General features: G+C 43.7%; 1 protein-coding gene across 14 annotated transcripts in view; it reads right to left on the minus strand.

Annotated features, from left to right (window-relative positions):
• LOC140467942 (EVI5-like protein) overlaps positions 1–20,117 on the minus strand; it is a 340,764-nt gene that overhangs the window by 54,660 nt on the left and 265,987 nt on the right. For all 14 annotated transcript variants that reach the window (XM_072564014.1, XM_072564018.1, XM_072564024.1 and 11 more), the window contains 3 exons: positions 9,846–9,986; positions 9,456–9,614; positions 4,207–4,353 (listed from right to left, as the gene is read on the minus strand). In XM_072564014.1, the coding sequence (XP_072420115.1) occupies positions 4,207–4,353; positions 9,456–9,614; positions 9,846–9,986 (447 nt within the window). The remainder of the gene's footprint in view (positions 1–4,206; positions 4,354–9,455; positions 9,615–9,845; positions 9,987–20,117) is intronic.

Raw genomic sequence — 20,117 nt, forward strand, 5'->3', positions numbered from 1 at the left:
ACCAATAAAACCTAACACACTGTATGCCTTCTTAACAACCCTATCAACTTGGGTGGCAACTTTCAGGGATCTGTGCACATGGACACTGAGATCTCTCTGCTCATCCACACTACCAAAAATCTTACCATTAGCCCAGTACTCTGTATTCTTGTTCCTCCTTCCAAAGTGAATCACCTCACACTTTAGATTAGATTAGATTCCCTACCGTGTGGAAACAGACCCTTAAGCCCAACAAGGCCACACCGACCCGCCGAAGATTAACCCACCCAGACTCATTCCCCTACTAATGCACATATCAGTATGGGCAATTTAGCATGGCCAATTCACCTTGACCTGCACATCTTTGGACTGTGGGAGGAAACCGGAGCACCCGGAGGAAACCCACACAGACACGTGGAGAATGTACAAACTCCACACAGAGAGTCACCCGAGGCTGGAATCGAACCTGGGACCCTGGGGCTGTGAGGCAGCAGTGCTAACCACTGAGCCACCGTGCTGTCTCCTCATTAATTTCAATTGGCCACCTCTCAGCCCAGCTCTGCAGCTTATCTGTGTCCCTCTCTAACCTGCAACATCCTTCAGCATTATCCACAGCTCCACTGACCTTACTGCCAATCCACAAATTTCCTATCCCATCCTTCTACACCCCCATCCAGGTCATTTATAAAAATGTTAACAGCAATGGACCCAAAACAGATCCTTGTGGTACACCACCAGTAGCTGAACTCCAGGTTGAACATTTCCTATCAACCACCACCCTCTGTCTTTCAGCTAGCCAACGTCAGATCCAAACAACTAAATCACCCTCAATTCCATGCCTCCGTATTTTCTACAATAGCCTACCGTGGGGAATCTTATCAAATGCCTTACTGAAATCCAGATACACCACATCAACCACTTTACCCTCATCCACCTGTTTGGTCACCGTCTCAAAGAACTCAATAAGGTTTGTGAGGCACAACCTACCCTTCACAAAACTGTGTTAATCAACTTATTCCTCTCTAGATGATTATAAATCCTATCTCTCATAATCCTTTTCAACACTTTACTGAAGTAAATTTGACCTTCCAAAATGAATGACTTCACCCTTTTCCAGGTTGACCTCGATCTGCCACTTCTCAGCCCAGCTCTGCATCCTGTCAATGTCCCGTTATAACCTACAACAGCCCTCCACACTGTCCACAACTCTAGCAACCTTCATATCATCGGCAAAATTACTAACCCAGCCTTCCACTTCCTCATCCAAGTCACTTCGAAAAATCACAAAGAGCAGCGGTCCCAGAGCAGATCCCTGTGGAATACCAGTGGTCACCGAGCTCTAGGCTGAACACCTTTCATCTACTATCACCCTCTGGGCTAGATAATTCTCTCTCCAGACAGCCAAAGTTTCCTGTATCCCTTGCCTCCTTACTTTCTGAATGAGCCTACAATGGGGAACCCTATCAAACACCTTGCTAAAATGCATATACACAATGTCACTGCTCTATCTTCATCAATGTGTTTTGTCACATCCTCAAAGAACTCAATAGGAGAGCTGCCCCTCACAAAGCCATGCTGACTAGCTCTAACCAAACTATGCGTTTTAGCCCACATTTATAATTTTGTTGCAGTTCTGCTTGCCAAATTACAGGATGTACCTGGAGGCTTTGGAGAGGGTGCTGAGGAGGTTTACCAGGTGTTACCTGGATTAGAGTCTATTATCTAGGAGGAGAGATTGGACAAACTTGGATACTTTTCAACAAAGTGCCAGAGGCTCAGGGGTTATCTGATCGAAGTACATAAAATAACGAGAGGCATGACAGAGTGGAGAGTTGGAGTCTTTTCTCCAGGATGGAAATGTCAAATACAAGGGTCATAGGTTTAATGTGAAAGGGCCCAAGTTTAAAAATGTTTGTGTTTTAAATGCAGAGGTTGGTCAGTGCCTGGAACACTCTGTGAGGAGAGGTGGGAGAAGCAGTTACAATAGCAACTGTAAGAGGGCACTCAGACAGACATGAACCAGGGATTAAAGAGCACATATAGACCACGTATAGGCAGACGGGATTAGAGAGCACATATAGACCACGTACGGGCAGATGGGATTAAAGCACACATATAGACCACGTATAGGCAGATGGGATTAGAGCACATATAGACCACGTACAGGCAGATGGGATTAAAGCGCACATACAGACCATGTACAGGCAGATGGGATTAAAGCGCACATACAGACCACGTACAGGCAGATGGGATTAAAGCGCACATACAGACCACGTACAGGCAGATGGGATTAAAGCGCACATACAGACCATGTACAGGCAGATGGGATTAAAGCGCACATACAGACCACGTACAGGCAGATGGGATTAAAGCGCACATACAGACCACGTACAGGCAGATGGGATTAGAGAGCACATACAGACCACGTACAGGCAGATGGGATTAGAGAGCACATATAGACCACGTACAGGCAGATGGGATTAGAGAGCACACATATAGACCACGTACAGGCAGATGGGATTAGAGAGCACATATAGACCACGTACAGGCAGATGGGATTAGAGAGCACATATAGACCACGTACAGGCAGAGGGGATTACAGACCACATATAGACCACTTACAGGCAGATGGGATTAGAGAGCACACATATAGACCACGTACAGGCAGACGGGATGAGAGCGCACATGTAGACCACGTACAGGCAGATGGGATTAAAGCACACATATAGACCACGTACAGGCAGATGGGATTAGAGAGCACATATAGACCACGTACAGGCAGATGGGATTAAAGCGCACATACAGACCACGTATGGGCAGATGGGATTAGTTTAGAATGTTGGTACAGTTGGTACAGACACAGGGAGAGAGTGTCTGTTCCCCTGCTACACTGTTCTGTGTTTGAGTATCCAATTCATTTAAACCCCCTGTACTTTTAGAATCACAATTCTAAAATTCTCATCCGTGCTTCCAAATTTTCAATACAGTGACCCAGCTAAATTTGTAACCTTCTCCAGGCTCATTGTCGTTTGTAATTTATATAAACCATTTGGATGGGAATGGAGGAAGCATGGTTGGGAAGTTTGTGGATCACACCAAAATTGATGGTCTAGTGGATAGTGAACAATGCTATTTGAGAGTAACTGTGCCACTGGGTAGAGGAATAGCAGATGAAGTTTAATGCAGATAAATGCAAGGCTCCACATTTCGGAAAGGCAAGTCTGAGTAGGACATGCACAGTTAATGGTGGTGCCCCGAGGAACATTGATAAACATACAGATCTAGGGGTGCAGGTACATAGCTCCTTGAAACTGGCACTACAAGTAGGGAGGGTGACCTTTTAAAAGGTTATAAAATCATGAGAAACTTAGATAAGGTGAATAGCTAAGATAGCTAGGGGAGTCCAAACCTAGAGGGCAGAGGTTTAACGTGAGACGTAAAAGATTTAAAAGGGACATGAGGGGCAATGTATTCCACATGGAGGACAGTGCGTTTCTAGGATAAGCTGCAAGTAGTAGTGGGAGAAGCAGGTACAACTACAACATTTGAAAGACAGTTATAAAAGTACATGGACAGGACAGGTTTAGGGGAATAAGGGCCAAATACAGAAAAATGGGACCAGCTGAGTTTAGGACAGCTGGGTTGGCATTGATAAGATGGGTTGAATGGCCTGTTTCTGTGCTGTATGACTCAGTAGCTCTGTTCACTCTAAAGTGGGTGGCTGTGCCTTCAGCTGCCCAGCCCTGGAATTCACTCCCAAAACCTCTGGCTCCATATCGCTCCCTCTCCTCTTCCAAAACAGTGAAACCCTCCATTTACCAAACATATAACTCAATGACTCGGGTGACTGGGTGCCCAGAGTGTTTGTGCTGATGTTGCTTTGGGTCAATTGCCTCAGGGTCCCCTACAACATGGAAAATGCACTGTACAAATACGAGATACCACCTTGACCATACCGTTGTGCAGTGAGCTGCTTGTGTTGGGTACTGGTCAGTAATACCACAGCTCAGCCACATGAAACTCTGATATTTTCATGTCAAAGCTAAGCGATAAAACTTACTTAGTGCTCAGCATTTCCTCAAGGTGATAGCAACTTACTCCACCTCCCCCTGAACAGCTCACAGTTCTCCCACATTGAGGTTCACTTCCCTTGGAGTAAAGTTTCTTGTGATCAATCAGACACGTCTGATGGCCATCCACCTAAAGGCGAGTTTAGCTGATACTCACCTTACAATCCACCTCGGCTTGCTTGCGTCTGGTCTCACTGAGCTGAGTCTGCAGTCCTTTGTTTTGGGCTGTGATGTATTGTAGTTTGTCCTGCAGACTGGTACAAGTCTGCTCAGTTCGGTTCAGGAGGTTGGTATTCACTTGGTTCTGTGGAGAGAAGCAAAAACGTTTCCTGTCAGAAGCAAAAATGGGGGCTCGTGTACACGGATCTTCGCAGGTGGCAGGACACATTGAGGAATCAGCAGGCAACTGACTGGGATCGTGATCTTCAAAAGGGAGAGAAAAAGGAGGGAGGTCAGACTGAATCGTTATAAAACTCTTCCACCTTCGGAAGGATGGGAGAATGGTCAAGAGGTGCAGAGAACTTTCACCAGGCCTGTCCCTGGGATGAATGAATTTAGCTGTGAGATCAGGGTGCAGCAGCTAAAGTTCGTCATCTGGGAGCAAAGCAGGTTCAAGGGAGATCAGAGAGCAGCATAACATTATAACAGGTTTAAATAAGATAAAGAAAAGCTTTCCCATTAGCAAGGACCAGGGAACAAAGATTTAAGGCCTTTTTGCGAGAAATACCGAGGAATGGGAGAAAGAACCCTCTTATACAACAAATGAGCAAGCAGTCATTACCAACAATGTTTCAGGGAAGTGAGTGTTATGAATGACTTTCAAAAGGAAATTGAAAATTCCAAAAAGGAACGGAGTGAAGTAAATTTGCTGAGTTACAAGACATGTACTAGAGGAATGAGACGGACTAATTAATCTGCCAGGTGAAGGTGAGGGCTGCAGATGCTGAAAATCAGAGGCGAGAGTGTGGTGCTGGGAAAGCACAGCCGGTCAGGCAGCATCCGAGCAGCAAGAAAGTCAATGTTCCGGGCACGAAAGGCTTCTCCTGCTTCTCGGATGCTGCCTGACCTGCTGTAATTTCCCAGCACCACACTCTCTATTTAGTTTACCACTACTGACCACTGACATGTAGTCAATGGGCTGAATGGCCTCCACACAGTGTCATGACTTTGATGTTCAGATAAAAGCAGCAGAAACCAGAAATAATTAGCCAATAGCTCACTAGTCACCGCTGCTCAAGTTACTATCAGATGTAGATATCAAAATATCATCTTTTACTGTAGATTTCGAGTTATTGCTGTCATTTATTTTTCTATGTATCTGGTCTCTGCAGCAAAGGCATCACACACCCTGTGGTCTGACAACTCAGAACTTGGCTGCAGAACGCAAAGAGATTTTTAAAAAAATAGAAGCAATTGGGCTTGCAAGTTATCCCTGGACATTTTCCCCAGCGTTGTCGGAAATGGACGCCAAAATGTACAGCATTAGTGATGCTCAGCTCTTTCTAGCAGGACGTAGCTGACAAACCCACATCCTTATAAGGACAGACCTTGGTTCAGATTTTTAAATAAAAGCCCTACAGAAATAAACCAGCGTTGTATCCAACATACATGTGGTATATCACTTAGTCACAATGAACAGTGCACTCACAATTCAGTCCAACAAACAGACACTTCATATTTCTGCTTCTCAGAAGTTTATAATGAGATAACACATTGCTACATAGTTTTACAATTACCTTTAAATGTCAAATGATTTTCTGAAATGTCAAGTGCTATGTCCTTTTAACTTCCTGTTGGCAGTCAGTTACTACAAATTATGACAGTTCAGGGTAAACTAAAGTCTGTAAGTTATACTAAACATGCAAACTGGCCAAAATTATTGAGTTTAAATATTAAAAAGCTGCATGCGGTAAATAGTTTAATCATTTTATCAGTTACTGATTGAGTGAAGTTAACTGCTGCTGAGATTGTGGTACACAAGGGTGATAACATCTCAACTACTGGAAAGAGACTGCACACATCAGGTTTCTAAATTTGCAAGCTGGTTGATAGTGCTATTCTTGTCCCAGAATGAATCCTCCTTCCCTAGCAGACTGATGAACCCAAAGACAGGGGAACTCAGATGAAATGTCTTTGTAACTGGCAAATGATTAAGCAAAGTCTCTGCTCACTACACTGTACAGGAGCTGGTCAGTATCTTTAGCCCAAAGTCACAGAGAGTTACAAGGCGTGGAAATAAACCACTGAATCGTACTTTGCTAACTTTACCAGTAATTTATTATGGCACCTTAAAACTTAAGAATATAAGATCCCTGAACCACTGACCAGAAACACAGTAAACAGGGATTGGCCAATCAGCCCTTTGAATTACGATCATGGCTGATCACCTAACTCAGTACTCTGTTCCATTCTCTCCTCATACTCTTTGATCCGTTTATCCCCAGGAACTATACCTAATTCTTCTTGAAGAAAATGTTCTGGCCTCACCAGCTTTCCCAGGCAGAGAATTCCACAAGCTGACCACTCGCTGGGTGAACATATTACTCTTCATCTCACCCTTAAATGGCCTGCCCTGTATACTTCAACTGTGAAGCCTGGTCCCCCACTCCCTGAGATTGGGAACAGCCTCCTTGCATTTACTCAGTCCAGCGCTGCTGGGATTTTGTAGGTTTTGGTGAGATCTCTCTCCTCTAAGCTCCAGTGAATATTGAGTGCACAAGGATATCCAGGTCTTGTTGTGTCTTGCCATTTTCAGGCAGCATTGCTGAACGATACCTGGATTTTGTTCTTCCCCTATTGATGAGTTTTCCAGGGCAGACACAAGACGGCTCGAATTAGATGTGTTAGTGTATGAACAAATGGGGAGAGACTGGTGTGACTGGACCTGCATGCAGGAGAAAGTGAGCACTGCAGATGCTGGAAATCAGAGTCAAAAGGTGTGGTGCCGGAAAAGCACAGCAGGTCAGGCAGGATCCGAGGAGCAGGACAGTTGTCGTTACAAGCATAAGCTCTTCATCAGGAATGTCACGGCTCGAAACATCGACTCTTCTGGTCCTTGGACGCTGCCTGACCTGTTGTGCTGGATCTGTATTCACTAAGGTTTAGAAGGATGAGAGGGCCATAATTGAAATGCAGAAGTTTCTACCTGAGCTGGGCAGATGTTGGGTGCTCGGGGAGGCCACAATGAGAGGACACTGTCATAGGACACAAACTCGACCATTTTAGGACTGACATGAAAAAGCATTTCTTCACTCAAAGGGTAAGTAGTTGGAATTTACTCCCACAAAAGGCTGGGGATACAGATAAAGACAAAGTTTTGGATATGAAAGGCATTAAGGGGTATGGGGAGAAAGTGGGAATGTGGCATTGAGATACAGGATCGATCAGCTATTCACCATTGCTGTCTCCGGAGCTGCAGTCTATGGGCAGGTCAGCAAGACAGCAGGCTTCAGCAACCCACCCTCCCCCCCGATGAAAAGCATCTCTCTAACACTGACAACATGCAAGGTTTCTGTGAGCAGTTCCCAGCAACAACATAGCACACAAGGGGAGAGCCAGTCTCATTACTCAGCACTTTGGAACAAAAGTATTTGCACCTAGCAGTACAAGATTCGAGGGAAAAAAAAAACACATGAATTTCTCTCTCACAACCACATTCTGTCAGCCAAAGTTGGAAACCACTGATTTAACGGTTCTGCCTGCTGGGAGAGAAGGTGCCATCTCCCCAGTTCACTTTGGGACCAATTTTCAAGGTCTTGAATTCTATTTAACACAAACCTAGGCCCCTAAAGGATTCCTACAAGCACAGGGATTGAGAAATCTCACCAGTATCACTAGTTATCAAGGTGAGTCTTCATCCATTGGATGTACAAGTTGCTGACTAAGCCAGTATTTTTTTTGCTTTGGAGCAGATGGTTGTGAGCTGCCTTCCTGAACGACTGCAGTTTTTGAGGTGAAGGGTCATCCACAGTACCTTAAAGAAGAGAGCTGCAGACATTCATCACTGGGTTTAGAAAAACAAACGGCAACATATATCCAAGTCAGCATGGTGGGTGGCTTGGACGGGGAACTTGCAGATGAATGTTCCCATGTTTCTGCTACACTTGTCGTTTTAGGGGACAGAAGTCACTTTCTAGAAGGTGTTATCTAAGCAGCCTTGGCAAATTGCAGACACTGTATCACTGGGGTGTGTTTAATGTTGGGGCTCAGAGATATATTTTGTCCTGGTTTCATCCGAGAGAGAAATTGAACGAGACGTGTCAAGCAGTCTGTGGTAACAAACAGCTTGTAAGGCCCTGGAATTGTGTTTCCTTAAATTGGAACAATAGAAACAGCCTGGATGGGTGTAGCCAGCTCTCATAGACCAGGATTTTTAGATTGAGCAGAAGTTGCTAAAGTCTTGAAGAATCAGAAGCTGTTTTGTTTGCTTCACTCAGTTACAGCTAAAAGCTGAGGTCTCTTCCTACCACAGACATGTACAAAAATCTAATGTCTGAAATTTGTTTTTGACAAGGGGTGTGTTTATAGGATGTTATTATATTGGAACAGTTAACTAGTAACAGTTACTGTTTCTATTATTCTGTTAAACGTTCCTATATAATTAAAATTTTCTTTCTTTTGTTGTATTTTGATTATCGTTTTGAATAAATTGTGTTTTGCCAAATATTGAGTAGTTTGATCAATCAAATTGCATCTGGAACACAGCACTTTACATTTACCTTTAAAATAAGAAAAAGCTCAGCTCTCGGCACCTCCTTTAAATATTTTGAGGGGGTTTGGTCTGGTCCATGAGGAGGACATGGAGTAAATGCAGGAAATGGTGGATGGGGGTGTCAATAAATGGGCTGCTTTGTCCTGGATGGTGTTGAGCTGCTTGTGTGCTGTTCAAATGGTCAATGGACAGCTGAGAAAGTGAAATTTAATGAAATTAATTTGAAATAAAAGAAAGAGAGCATCAGCAACAGTGACCAGGAAACCACCTGGTCATAGAATCATGGAGATGTACAGCATGGAAACAGACCCTTCGGTCCAACCCGTCCATGCCGACCAGATATCCCAACCCAATCTAGTCCCACCTGCCAGCACCCGGCCCATATCCCTCCAAACCCTTCCTATTCATATACCCATCCAAATGCCTCTTAAATGTTGCAATTGTACCAGCCTCCACCACATCCTCTGGCAGCTCATTCCATACGCGTACCACCCTCTGCGTGAAAACGTTGCCCCTAAGGTCTCTTTTATATCTTTCCCCTCTCATCCGAAACCTATACTCTCTAGTTTCTAAATATAGGGATCTTATCAAAAAAATGCAGAAAAATCATGTAAGATTGCATTCTAGGCAAGTACCAAAAACTAGTCCACAAGGGTGAGTGTGAGAGCGAGTGGAGCGCGTGCGCCAGTCAGTACCTGTGCCTCCAGCTCCAGCACGGTGTGTCTCAGTTCCCTCAGTTCAGCGTGAGCCTGAGCTTCACTAAACCGCACTGTCAACAGCTCGTTGTGCAGCTCATTGGTGGCATTCTTCCTCGGGGAATCCTTCCATCGACCTCCAGTCCGGGCGAGATGTCGCTGAAAATAGTTCAGTTCAACATGAGAGGTGCTCACCAACGGTGTAAGATGCTTTGAACATTGGGCCAAAAGCTCTATGGCCCAGTGTACAATCATCTGCTTCTACAACCGAGCCCTTACACTGTGCGATTCTGATCATATCAGCCAGACAAGGTCCCATACGGAACTGACTACGTCAGCAATGGCTTGAATGGGAGAAGGGCTGACCGTATGCAGTCACATCTTGCTTACCTGCCAGTGTTCATCCAAATCCTTCACCTTTTGGTGGAGTTCTTTCATCGAAGTCACCGCCTCTGCCTCACACAGCTTCAGTGCTTTTAGCTCTTCCTGCAAGCGGATTATGTTGTTCTCATCAGGAAGCGAGCTGTTTCTCTGGAATAAATAAATTAAAATGGTTTACAAAAATAAAGGTTCCAGCAGCCTAAAGACAGCCATATCACGACAGCATCTATTGACACACACATGCAGGGTATTCAGCAACTCAGGGTCTCAGTCCTAAATGGAACACTACCGCAATATTGGCCGTTGTCATTCTTTTTAAAAAGTTAATGCTAGGCATTAATAAGCAGTCTCAGGCAGTGAGATCTCCAAATCTTCCTCCTTCCAAAAGTAGCAGCTTACCTTTACCACGCACATTCCACTCTCCTGACGACCCAACAACTCTTCCTCACTTCCCGCCACACCCCATGATCTGGACGAACTATTTGATTTGATTTATTACTGCCACATGTACGGAGGTACAGCGAAAAGCATTGCTTTGCATGCTAACCAGGCAAATCATACCTTACATAAGTACTTCAGGGTAATTGAGCAGAACACGGTATTATAGTTACAGAAGATGCAGAGAAAGATCAACTCAAATATGTGGGAAGTCTGTAAATGAGTAGTTAATGTTGCTGCGTGGAAAGCTGAACTGATCCATGATTCCTGTTGGTTATTTAACCACAGGAAGGGGCAGAGGGGTGGGCAATGGCCTAGTGGCAGTTACAGCTATATTACTAATCCAGAGACCATGGCAATGACCTGGGCTCAAACCCAGCCATAGCAGATCGGATTTGGAATAAATTAAAAGTCTGGAATTAAGAGTCGTGTGATGGACACAAAGCCAGTGTTGATTGTCAGAAACACACAGCTGACTCACTAACATCCTTACCTGCTCTAACTGACATGTGATTCTACACCCAACGCAACGTGGTTGATTCTAACTGCCCTCTGGGCAATTAGGAACAGCAATAAATTCTGGCCTAGCCAGCAATGCTCACATCCCATGAGTGAACAGTATTAAAAGAAATACTGCATTTAATGTATGCTGCAACAGTACTCATTATTGAATCTGTTGTATGGAACTGAATTCTTTCTTGTTGGTTAAAATGATGCTTTAGTACATAGCTGACTCTTAAAACTCAATGCTACCTTACTGCCGCACACTTCTTACTCCCAAGACTGAGATATTTCAAATCTTTGAATGCAGCTCTGATATCATCCTGCTTTAGTGTTATTTCAGGATTACACAGTTGCTGTACAATATGAAGTGCTGCCTGAGGCAGTAATTCTGACATAGCAACGTTCTGGAAGGTTTGATAGAAGCAGGTAATGTCGCTGCTTTTTAAGTATGTTATTTTCTGGAAATGTCCTCCTTATGAATATTGCGGGTCCACCCTACAGCACATGGACTGCAGCTATTCAAGGGCAATAAGTGCTGGCCAGCCAGTGAGGCCCCACGAGTGATTAAAACCAAAACAACAGTCCTCCATGTGGCTGCCCAACATTTCAGAGTCAGTTAGAAAGAATTAACCTCCAACTGCTGATGCTTGCTTCCAGGTATGAAGGACACAGTGTAGACTGACTGGTATCTTCTACTTTTCTCAAAGATTATTTCCCTTCTAATAACACCTCATGTTCAGGGATCTGACAAAAGGTGAGCTAAATACAACACACCCACAGTTTCAGTTTCACTGCTGCGAGAGACGGTGGGTTGTAAATTTCTTCAGAATGAAGTTGGGATGAAGCTTGGAAAAAATCTTCTTAGTAGATGTCACATTATATTGATCATTTGTTTTTGAAAAGCTTTCCTTTTGATAGAAGATTATACTCAAAATGTGGACTTGTTCTCTCTTGATCAGTTACTGGGTGACCTGCTGGTTTCTCTGGAAAGAAGCACAACGGCTCGAATATAGAACTGAGCATTTCACAGCAAGTGGGAGAGCTGGATCTTTTGCTTTTCAGCTCACTCTCTCCCTCCAATTAATTCTGTATCACAAACTGCTGAAAGCAAATGGACCAACAGTTTCAGGTCCTGGATGGTTGAATTGCAGTGAATGCTTACATACAGATGTTTAGTAAATCAAAGCAAGTTGTTGATGTGTGGAATTAGGATGGGGATTATTTGTAACCTACAACGGACATCAGTGATCATAGTGATCGGATTCTACACCACAGATGTGCTGACTCATACTCCTAGGCCAGGCACCATGCATGCCCTAAACTCTAGTGGTTTCAAGACTGAAGAGCATCAGCAATAGGGAAATTCCACCAGCAATGCCTCTGCTATATCCTCAGGATTCAACAGATGGACTTCAGAAATGTTAAATGTTCTTTTTTGAACCCAGCTCCACAGCATATTAGGAAACCCTCCAGTCAAATTAACTCTGACGACCTGAACACAGGTGGTACAGTGGCTCAGTGGTTCACAATGCTACCTGACAGGGCCAGGGACCCAGGTTCGATTCCACCTTCAGGTGACTGTCTGTGTGGGGTTTGCACATTCTCTCAATGCCTGTGTGGGCTTCTGCCAGGGGCTCATCTTTCCTCCCACAGTCCAAAGAAACGCAGGTTGGGTGGACTGGCCATGCTAAATTGTCTAGGGATGAGCACAGTAGGTGGATTAACCACGGCAAATGCAAGGTCACAGGGATAGGGTGGGAGGGGAGTCTGGCTGGATGCTTTTTGGAGGGTCAATGTGAACTCAATGGGCCGAATGGCCTGCTTCCACACTGCAGGGATTCTAACCTGATAGCTGACAGATATCTCCCTCACCAGATCTTGTTTCCTCAACTCTGAGATGGCCAGCGCTAAGTGGAAAGCCAAAGGAAATGCTACGAGGACGTTCGGAAGCTCTCTCTGAAGTTAGCTGCACTGACATTAACGAATGGGAGGAATGTGCTGTCTGAATTGGTGACAACTTGCCCATTAAGTTGCATCACACTTTTGAACGCAAACACTTAATATGAAGGGAGAGCTCACTGAACAAAGCCCTCTGGGTCATGATCCTGCCTGCCACATGAAGGTTCATGGTAGAAAGTGGAGGGGCAGCCAGTGAGTGCATTAATTGTACTTTGGTGATGGTGGGGAATTATTCTAAAGCCTAACAAGTAGAAATTAATTTAGTTTAACTTCAGTCCAAGTGAACAGCTCCACAAAACAAACAAACCTAATAATTTTCCTCTCTCTGCAGATCAGCAATATTTTGTGATCTGCCAATTAGACTTCCAATATCCTTCAACATCCTCCCGAGTCAAGAATCTATTCACTCGGCATAATAATATTCAACAATCCTAACCACACTATTCTCTGAGCAGGGCGCTCCATAGACTCTTCACCCTTCAAAACAAAGCAAAGTCTCACCTCAGACTTAAATGGAAACCAACTGGTTTTGAAAATGGTGTCCCCGAGTTCCAGCATCTCCTATAGGGAAAGCATCCTTTTCAGCATCCACCCTGTCCAGACCTCACAGGATCTTCTATGTTTCAACAAAACCACATCTTAACCTCCAAATGAATACAGGGTCCACATCTACGGATAATAACACTTCCCCCATCCCATTCCAGTATCAGTCAAATAAACTGGCTTTAAATTATTAACATGCCTTTTTATTAAATAAGGTGTTATGACACAGAAGTCATACCCTCTTAATTAAAACCAAAAACCTAGAAAGCCTCACCATCTGTTAAAATGTGAGTGAGTGAGTGACAGACAGAGAACTCCTAATTTCCACTAAAGAAAAATAACAGCTTATTTTCTTAACAGACACTGAATAAAACTTAACAGACTGAACACACTTTCCCCTAACTGAACACAATCCTATTAACATACTGTTCCAATAACACAGATATTAAATATAACATGAAGTTAATCTCAAGTCCACACAGTCTGTCCTGTCTGCTGTCTTCAGTCTTCCATCTGCTGATCAGCTTCTTTCTTTTTATTGTGAGTATGTTTTATAGGAAAAAAGTGTGTTCTAATTTTTTTGAGAGCAAGATATTAGATGGTCAGTTAGATCTCCACCTCTATGGTGGTTGCTCTGCTATTCAGCTGCTCTGACTAATTTTCAAAATGCTCGTTCTTTTTTATACCCCAAACATTGTACCCGCTCATTGGTCCAATGTTGTCAAACAATTAATTCAAACTCAATTGGGTTTTAGTATCCTGATCATAATTTAAAGTAATTGGCTAAATCTGAATTGCCATCAGAACTCAGGTATCCATTTAACAGCCAATTGTTACACGTATCTATTCTGGAAAAGCCCATGTCCTATCAGTTCTGTTTGGGAGGCTGAGCCTGCACATTACATTCACTCCAAAATTCAGAAAACACAATTTTAAAGTGAACATACACTCATTCGACTTCCTAACAAAAGGAAACTAAAACTTTACACAGTACTCCAGGTGTGATCCCAGCTGTACCTTGTACAACTTAGCAAAACATTCCTACTTTTATACTCAATTCCTTTACTAATACACATTGCATCTGCCTCCCTAGTTATTTGCTGTACCTGCATACTAACTTTGCATGCTTCCCTTCAATCCTAACATTTAGCTCCATTCCCTATGATTGTACCAGCCCAGTGACGTTACCACAACACCAATGCCTTCCTGATTGGGTGTGTCTGTGAAGTGTCCAGAGGCCGAGGGGTGACGTTACAGAGGTTTATAAGATCATGAAGGGCATGGATAGGGTGAATAGCCAAGATCTTTTTCCTAGGGTGGGGGAGTCCAAAACTAGAGGACAGAGGTTTAAAAGAGAGGGGGAAGATCTAAAAAAAGGATCCAAAGGGTAATTTTCTTCTCAGAGGGTGGTACACATATGGAGTGAGCTGCTAGAGGAAGTGGAGGAGGTTGGTACAACTGCAGCATTTAAGAAGCATCTGGATGGGTATATGAATAAGAAGGGTTTGGAGGGAAAAGGGCCGGGTGCTGATTGGGATGACTGGTTGACACCGATGAGTTGGACTACAGGGTCTGTTTCCATGCTGTATGACTATATTATAATGACATGAAAGGCTTTCATGTCATTAAAACAGCAACATAAATAGAGCCCCCATTGCTGATTTTCCCATTTTAAGTTGCATTCCAGTATAACGCTTGTGCGACATGTTCAGGACAATCATTAAAAACTGTTACCACTAACGAGACACTTGCACTGTGACGTAGCAGCCCTAACTTGCTGTGGCAAGTTCACTTCACATTTACAGTGCAAATGCAGTCAGTTCTCAGTAATCACAAGGAGGTTAACCATGAGCTTCTGTTTTCACAAGAGAGATGCACAAACAAAACAGATCAGTCAGTCAGTCAGGAATGTGAGAGGATGGACAACTCATTGTGCATCTCTTCCTTGCTGCAGCTTGTTGGTCTATTTCTTTTATGTCAATCATGGTATGCAGATTAAATGAATAAATATTGCACATATCACAGCCACACAAATAAATCCCCAGCTCAGTATCTTTATGAGCCATCTGTGCAAAAGAATATGCACCTCAAACAATTCTCTCTGATACACGGTTGAAGAAGTATGTTTGAATATATTGTAGCCTTCTTAAGGTCATGGTGCACGAGAGCAAAGATTCTTCACGACAACCTCTAAAACCTTCTTGTCTCTCAAGAAATCATGAAAACAACTTCAAAATTTACTTCTGGACCTCATCGTTTCCAGAGCTTGGAAAACAGCAGAATGATATGTGCTATTTAAGATGAAAGAAGAAACCTTTCATCTTAAGCCAGTTGGCTTAACATCTGCTGTCAGGAAGTTACTATAGCGATTCATGACGGAGAACACCTTGTATATACTTGGCAGATCAGAGTTACACTGGATTTATATAAAAAGAGTATATTGTGCAAGACAAAACTAATTAAAGCTATTCAAGAGATGACTGGAGTCACAGATGTCATCCAGAAGGCATTGACAAAGTTGCTCATAAAAGATGATTAGTTAAGGTTGAAGCTCATTGAATTGGAAGCAAATTATTGACCTAATTAGAAAATTGATGTTTGGTAGGAGACAGAGAGCAGGTTAAAGAACAGGTTCGACAACTGCAAAGGTGTGACTAGTAGTGCCCAACAGGGATCTATTTTGGGGCCTCAACTACACACACTAACAACTTAGATAACAGGATAGAGAACCACGCATTTCAATGTTCCAATTAGACAAAGACAGAACTTTAAAAAGTGAACGGGGAAGACGGAAACAAACAGATTTCTAATGCAGGCATAAATGAAGATGTCGAAAAGGAAGAACATGATCCAATGGTGAGAAGTGAGATATAAAGGAATCGAGAGAGATTTGGGGTCCTCACACACAGCTCATTAAAATGGCATGAACAGGTATAGGAATTAATCAGAGACGAGTGAAATGCTGGTGTTTCTATCGAGAGTAACTGAATCTAAGGGGAGAGAAGTCATTCTTCAGTTGTTCAAACCCTGGCTCACCTATGCTTGCTGCTCTAGGCACTATACCATTAGAAATGACGGATTAGCCTTGGAGAAGGTCCAACGTCGATTAACCAGAATACCGACCAGATTGCAAGGATGACGTTACAAACAAGGGTTGCTCCTCTTGAATGGCAGAGAAGCTAAATAATTACTTTGTGCCAGTCTTCACTGAGGAAGATGCAAGGACTCTGTCAGAAAGAGAGATCCGTGGGGCCAGTGAGAACGAGGAACTGACAGAAATTAGAGTTGGTTTCAAAGACAAAGTCGTATTGGAGAAGTAAACAAAACTGAAAGTTGGAGTACTGACTGTGCATGCTTGTGGTGATCACACTGTAGGGCAGGATATGATTGCAGTGGAGAGATGCAGGATGCTGTCTCCAGTTAGTGATTCAGCCATTAATAGAGAGAGGACATGCAGTGGAACTGCTTTCCTTGGAGCAGAGGAGGAGGAACCTGAGTAAGAGCTAGAAACTTGGGAGGGGGATAGATAGGGTCGATAAGAGGAACCTTGCCTGCGCCCCCCCCCCCCCCCCCCCCACCCCCCACCCCCCCACCAGTACAGGGGTTGATTTCCAGGGGAGATAGGTTTAAGGTAAGGGCAGGGGGATCAGTGGAGATCTCAGGGGAATTTCTTTCACCAGAGGATGGTGGATATCCGGAACCTACTGCCAAGAAGAGCAGAACTTGTGAGAACCATTACATTTCACAACTATTGAGATGAACACTTGGAACACTGGTGCTGGAAAAGCACAGCCAGTCAGGCAACATCCCAGGAGCAGGAGAATCGACATTTCGGGCATAAGCTCTTCCTCAGGATTCCTGCCCAGGCTGCCTGACCTGCTGTGCTTTGCCAGCACTACACTCTCGATTCTGATCTCCAGCATCTACAGACCTCACTTTCTCCCACTTGGAACAGTACAGTATACAAGCACATAGGAAAAGCGAGGAGTAGAATGGTGTGGGCAAGATGGTCCAAAGGGCCTCCTTCCACGTTGACCTGATGAGTTACATCCAAGTGCGCTGAAGGAGATGACCATAAAGACAGTGGATGCATCGGTGGCCATATTTCAAAATATAGAGTCTGCAATGCAGCCTTTAGATGAGAAGGTTGAAATATGACCTTACTGTTTAAAATCAGAAGTAACATGACACCAGGTTATAGTCCAACAGGTTTGTTTAAAATCACAAACGTTTGGAGCGCTGCTCCTTTGTCACATGATTTCTGCCTTTGTCCACCCTAGTCCAACATCATCAGCTCCACACCTTGCTTATTATTTAAGCAAAGGGAGAGGGTCAGACAGAAAAAAGGGAACTAGAGACCTTTTAGCTTGACAGCAATTGCAAGAAAATTTCTAGAATGCTCCAAAGGATATGGTAAGTTGACGCTTTGAAAATAATTACGCTAATTGGTCAGATCTGAAGGGGTGTGGGGAATAACATTATTGACAAATCTGTTGGGAGGCTTTCTGAAAATATAAGTAGATAAAGGGAATCAGTGGATATGAAATATTAGATTTTCAGAAGGCTTTCAATAAGAAAATTAGCAACAACAAAATGCACAGTGGACTGGGACATGGTGACTGGAAAGAAAACAGATTCTCGGAATAAATGGGTCACTCTGGTGGTGGGCTGTGACAACGATGAGCTCTAGAGCCCGAGTTGATTCACAGTCTCTGATGATGTGAATGTGGGGACCCAAAGTAACCCCTCCAAGTCTGCAGATGACAAAATTAGGTGGGAATGTGTGTTGTCAGCATGGTGCAGAGGGGATTTGGCAGGTTGTACCTGCAAATGCACAGCAGGTCAGGCAGCATCCGAGAAACAGGAAAAGCAACGTTTCGGACAGCACTCCTTCGTTCCTGAGGAAGGGCTCCTGCCTGAAATGTCGATTTGCTTGTTCCTCGGATGCTGCCTGACCCGCTGTGCTTTTCCAACACCACTCTAATCTGGACTCTAATCTCCAGCATCTGCAGTACCCAGTTTCACCTAGGTTGTATCAGGTATACTGTGTACAATGGTGCCTCTTTACTTGAGGAGAGATGTAGTTGGATTAGAGGCAGTTTGGAGGAGACTCACTTGATTGAATCCAGAGAAGATTGTCTAATGAAGAGGTGATGTGGAGGAGCCAGGGGTGTTGGACTGGGGAGGACAACGTTAAAAATCACACACCAGGTTATAGCCCAACAGGTTTATTTGGATGCACTAGTTTTCGGAGCGCTGCTCCTTCATTAGGTAACCTGATGAATTTACCTGAAGGGGCAGCACTCTGAAAGCTAGTGCTTCCAAATAAACCTGTTGGACTATAACGTGGTGCTGTGGGAGTTTTAACCTTATGAAGAGGGATTGAGCAGGTTAGGCCTACACTTTCTGGTGTTTAGGAGAATGAGAGGAGTTCAGGTATATAGGATACTGAAGGGGACTGACAAAGCAGATGGAGAAATTATATTTCCTCATCTGGTACAATCTAGAATGTGAATTCATAGTTTTATGGTAAGAGATAGCGAATTTAAAACAGATGAGGAGAAATTACTCTCTCCCAGGGTCATGAATCTGTGGGATTTACTCACTCAGAAGGCAGTGGATTCCAGGACATGGAGTAAATCTGAGATAGATAGATAGACACTGTGTTGCAGACGTTTCGTCCCCTGTCTAGGTGACATCCTCAGTGCTTGGGAGTCTCCTGTGAAGGGCTTCTGTGATCTCTCCTCCGGCATTTATAGTGGTTTGAATCTGCCGCTTCCAGTTGTCAGTTCCAGCTGTCCGTTGCAGTGGTCAGTATATACATTGTGTTAGTCTATATTACAGAAGGTTGAGGGTTCAGGAGGAAAGGTGGCTTGCTTCAGTTGTAGAGAATCTTGGTGAGACTACACCTATAGTATTGTAAACAGCTTTGTTCTCCTTATCTGAATGAGATACCTTCCATACAGGCAGTACCACACTCTCTCCTGGGATGGCCATGCCACCTTTTGAGGTGAGATTGAGCAGACTGGGCCTGTATCCCTTGGAATTTGTAAGAATAAAAACCATTCTTAATAAAGTTTACAAAACGTTATAGGGCTCAGGAGGTTTCCCCCAGGCAGGAGCATCTGGAACCAGGGGACAGAGTCTCCTATTAAAGAGGCAGGCCATTTAGGATGGAGCTAAGGAGAAATGTCTTTCCTAAAAAGGGTAGTGAATCTTTGGAATTCTCTGTCCAAAAGGACTATGTAAACAGACATTAAGCATGTTCAAAATGGAGCCTGATAAAATCTCAAGGTGCACTGTCATCAAGGGATATGGTGGGGGGTGGGGGGAGAGAGAGCCCAGAGACTATGGAATGGAGGGTGATGATCTGCCATGAGATAGGAATGGTAGAGCTGGCTCGAGAGACTGAATGGCCTCTTCGTTCCTATGTTACTATTTTTAGGTTAAGGACAATATGTTTGAAATTCTCAAACAATTAATGGAAAGAGAGAGCAACTATTTCTACTGGGTTGGATATTCTAGGAGTAAAGGATATAGTATAAAAGTAGAACCAGATCTTTTTGGAATGAACATTTCTACATGCAAGGAAAGGGAGGCAAGTATGAGCTTGGACCTCACTCCCACAATTGAACAATTATTAATTTCAAACAGATTACTAGATATTTGTTAATCAACGTATCAAGGGAAATGGATAAAAGGTGGTTACATGGAGCAAAGCTGCAGATACACCAATCTCTTAGTGAAAGGCAACATCACTCAGAGAAGATAAACCACCAACGTCTGATCCTTTGTTGTAGGATCAGGCTTCAGGTTCTGCCCAAAGTGACACTTGCT

The sequence above is a fragment of the Chiloscyllium punctatum genome, chromosome 46 (genome assembly GCF_047496795.1).
Source record: "Chiloscyllium punctatum isolate Juve2018m chromosome 46, sChiPun1.3, whole genome shotgun sequence".
NCBI lineage: Eukaryota > Metazoa > Chordata > Chondrichthyes > Orectolobiformes > Hemiscylliidae > Chiloscyllium > Chiloscyllium punctatum.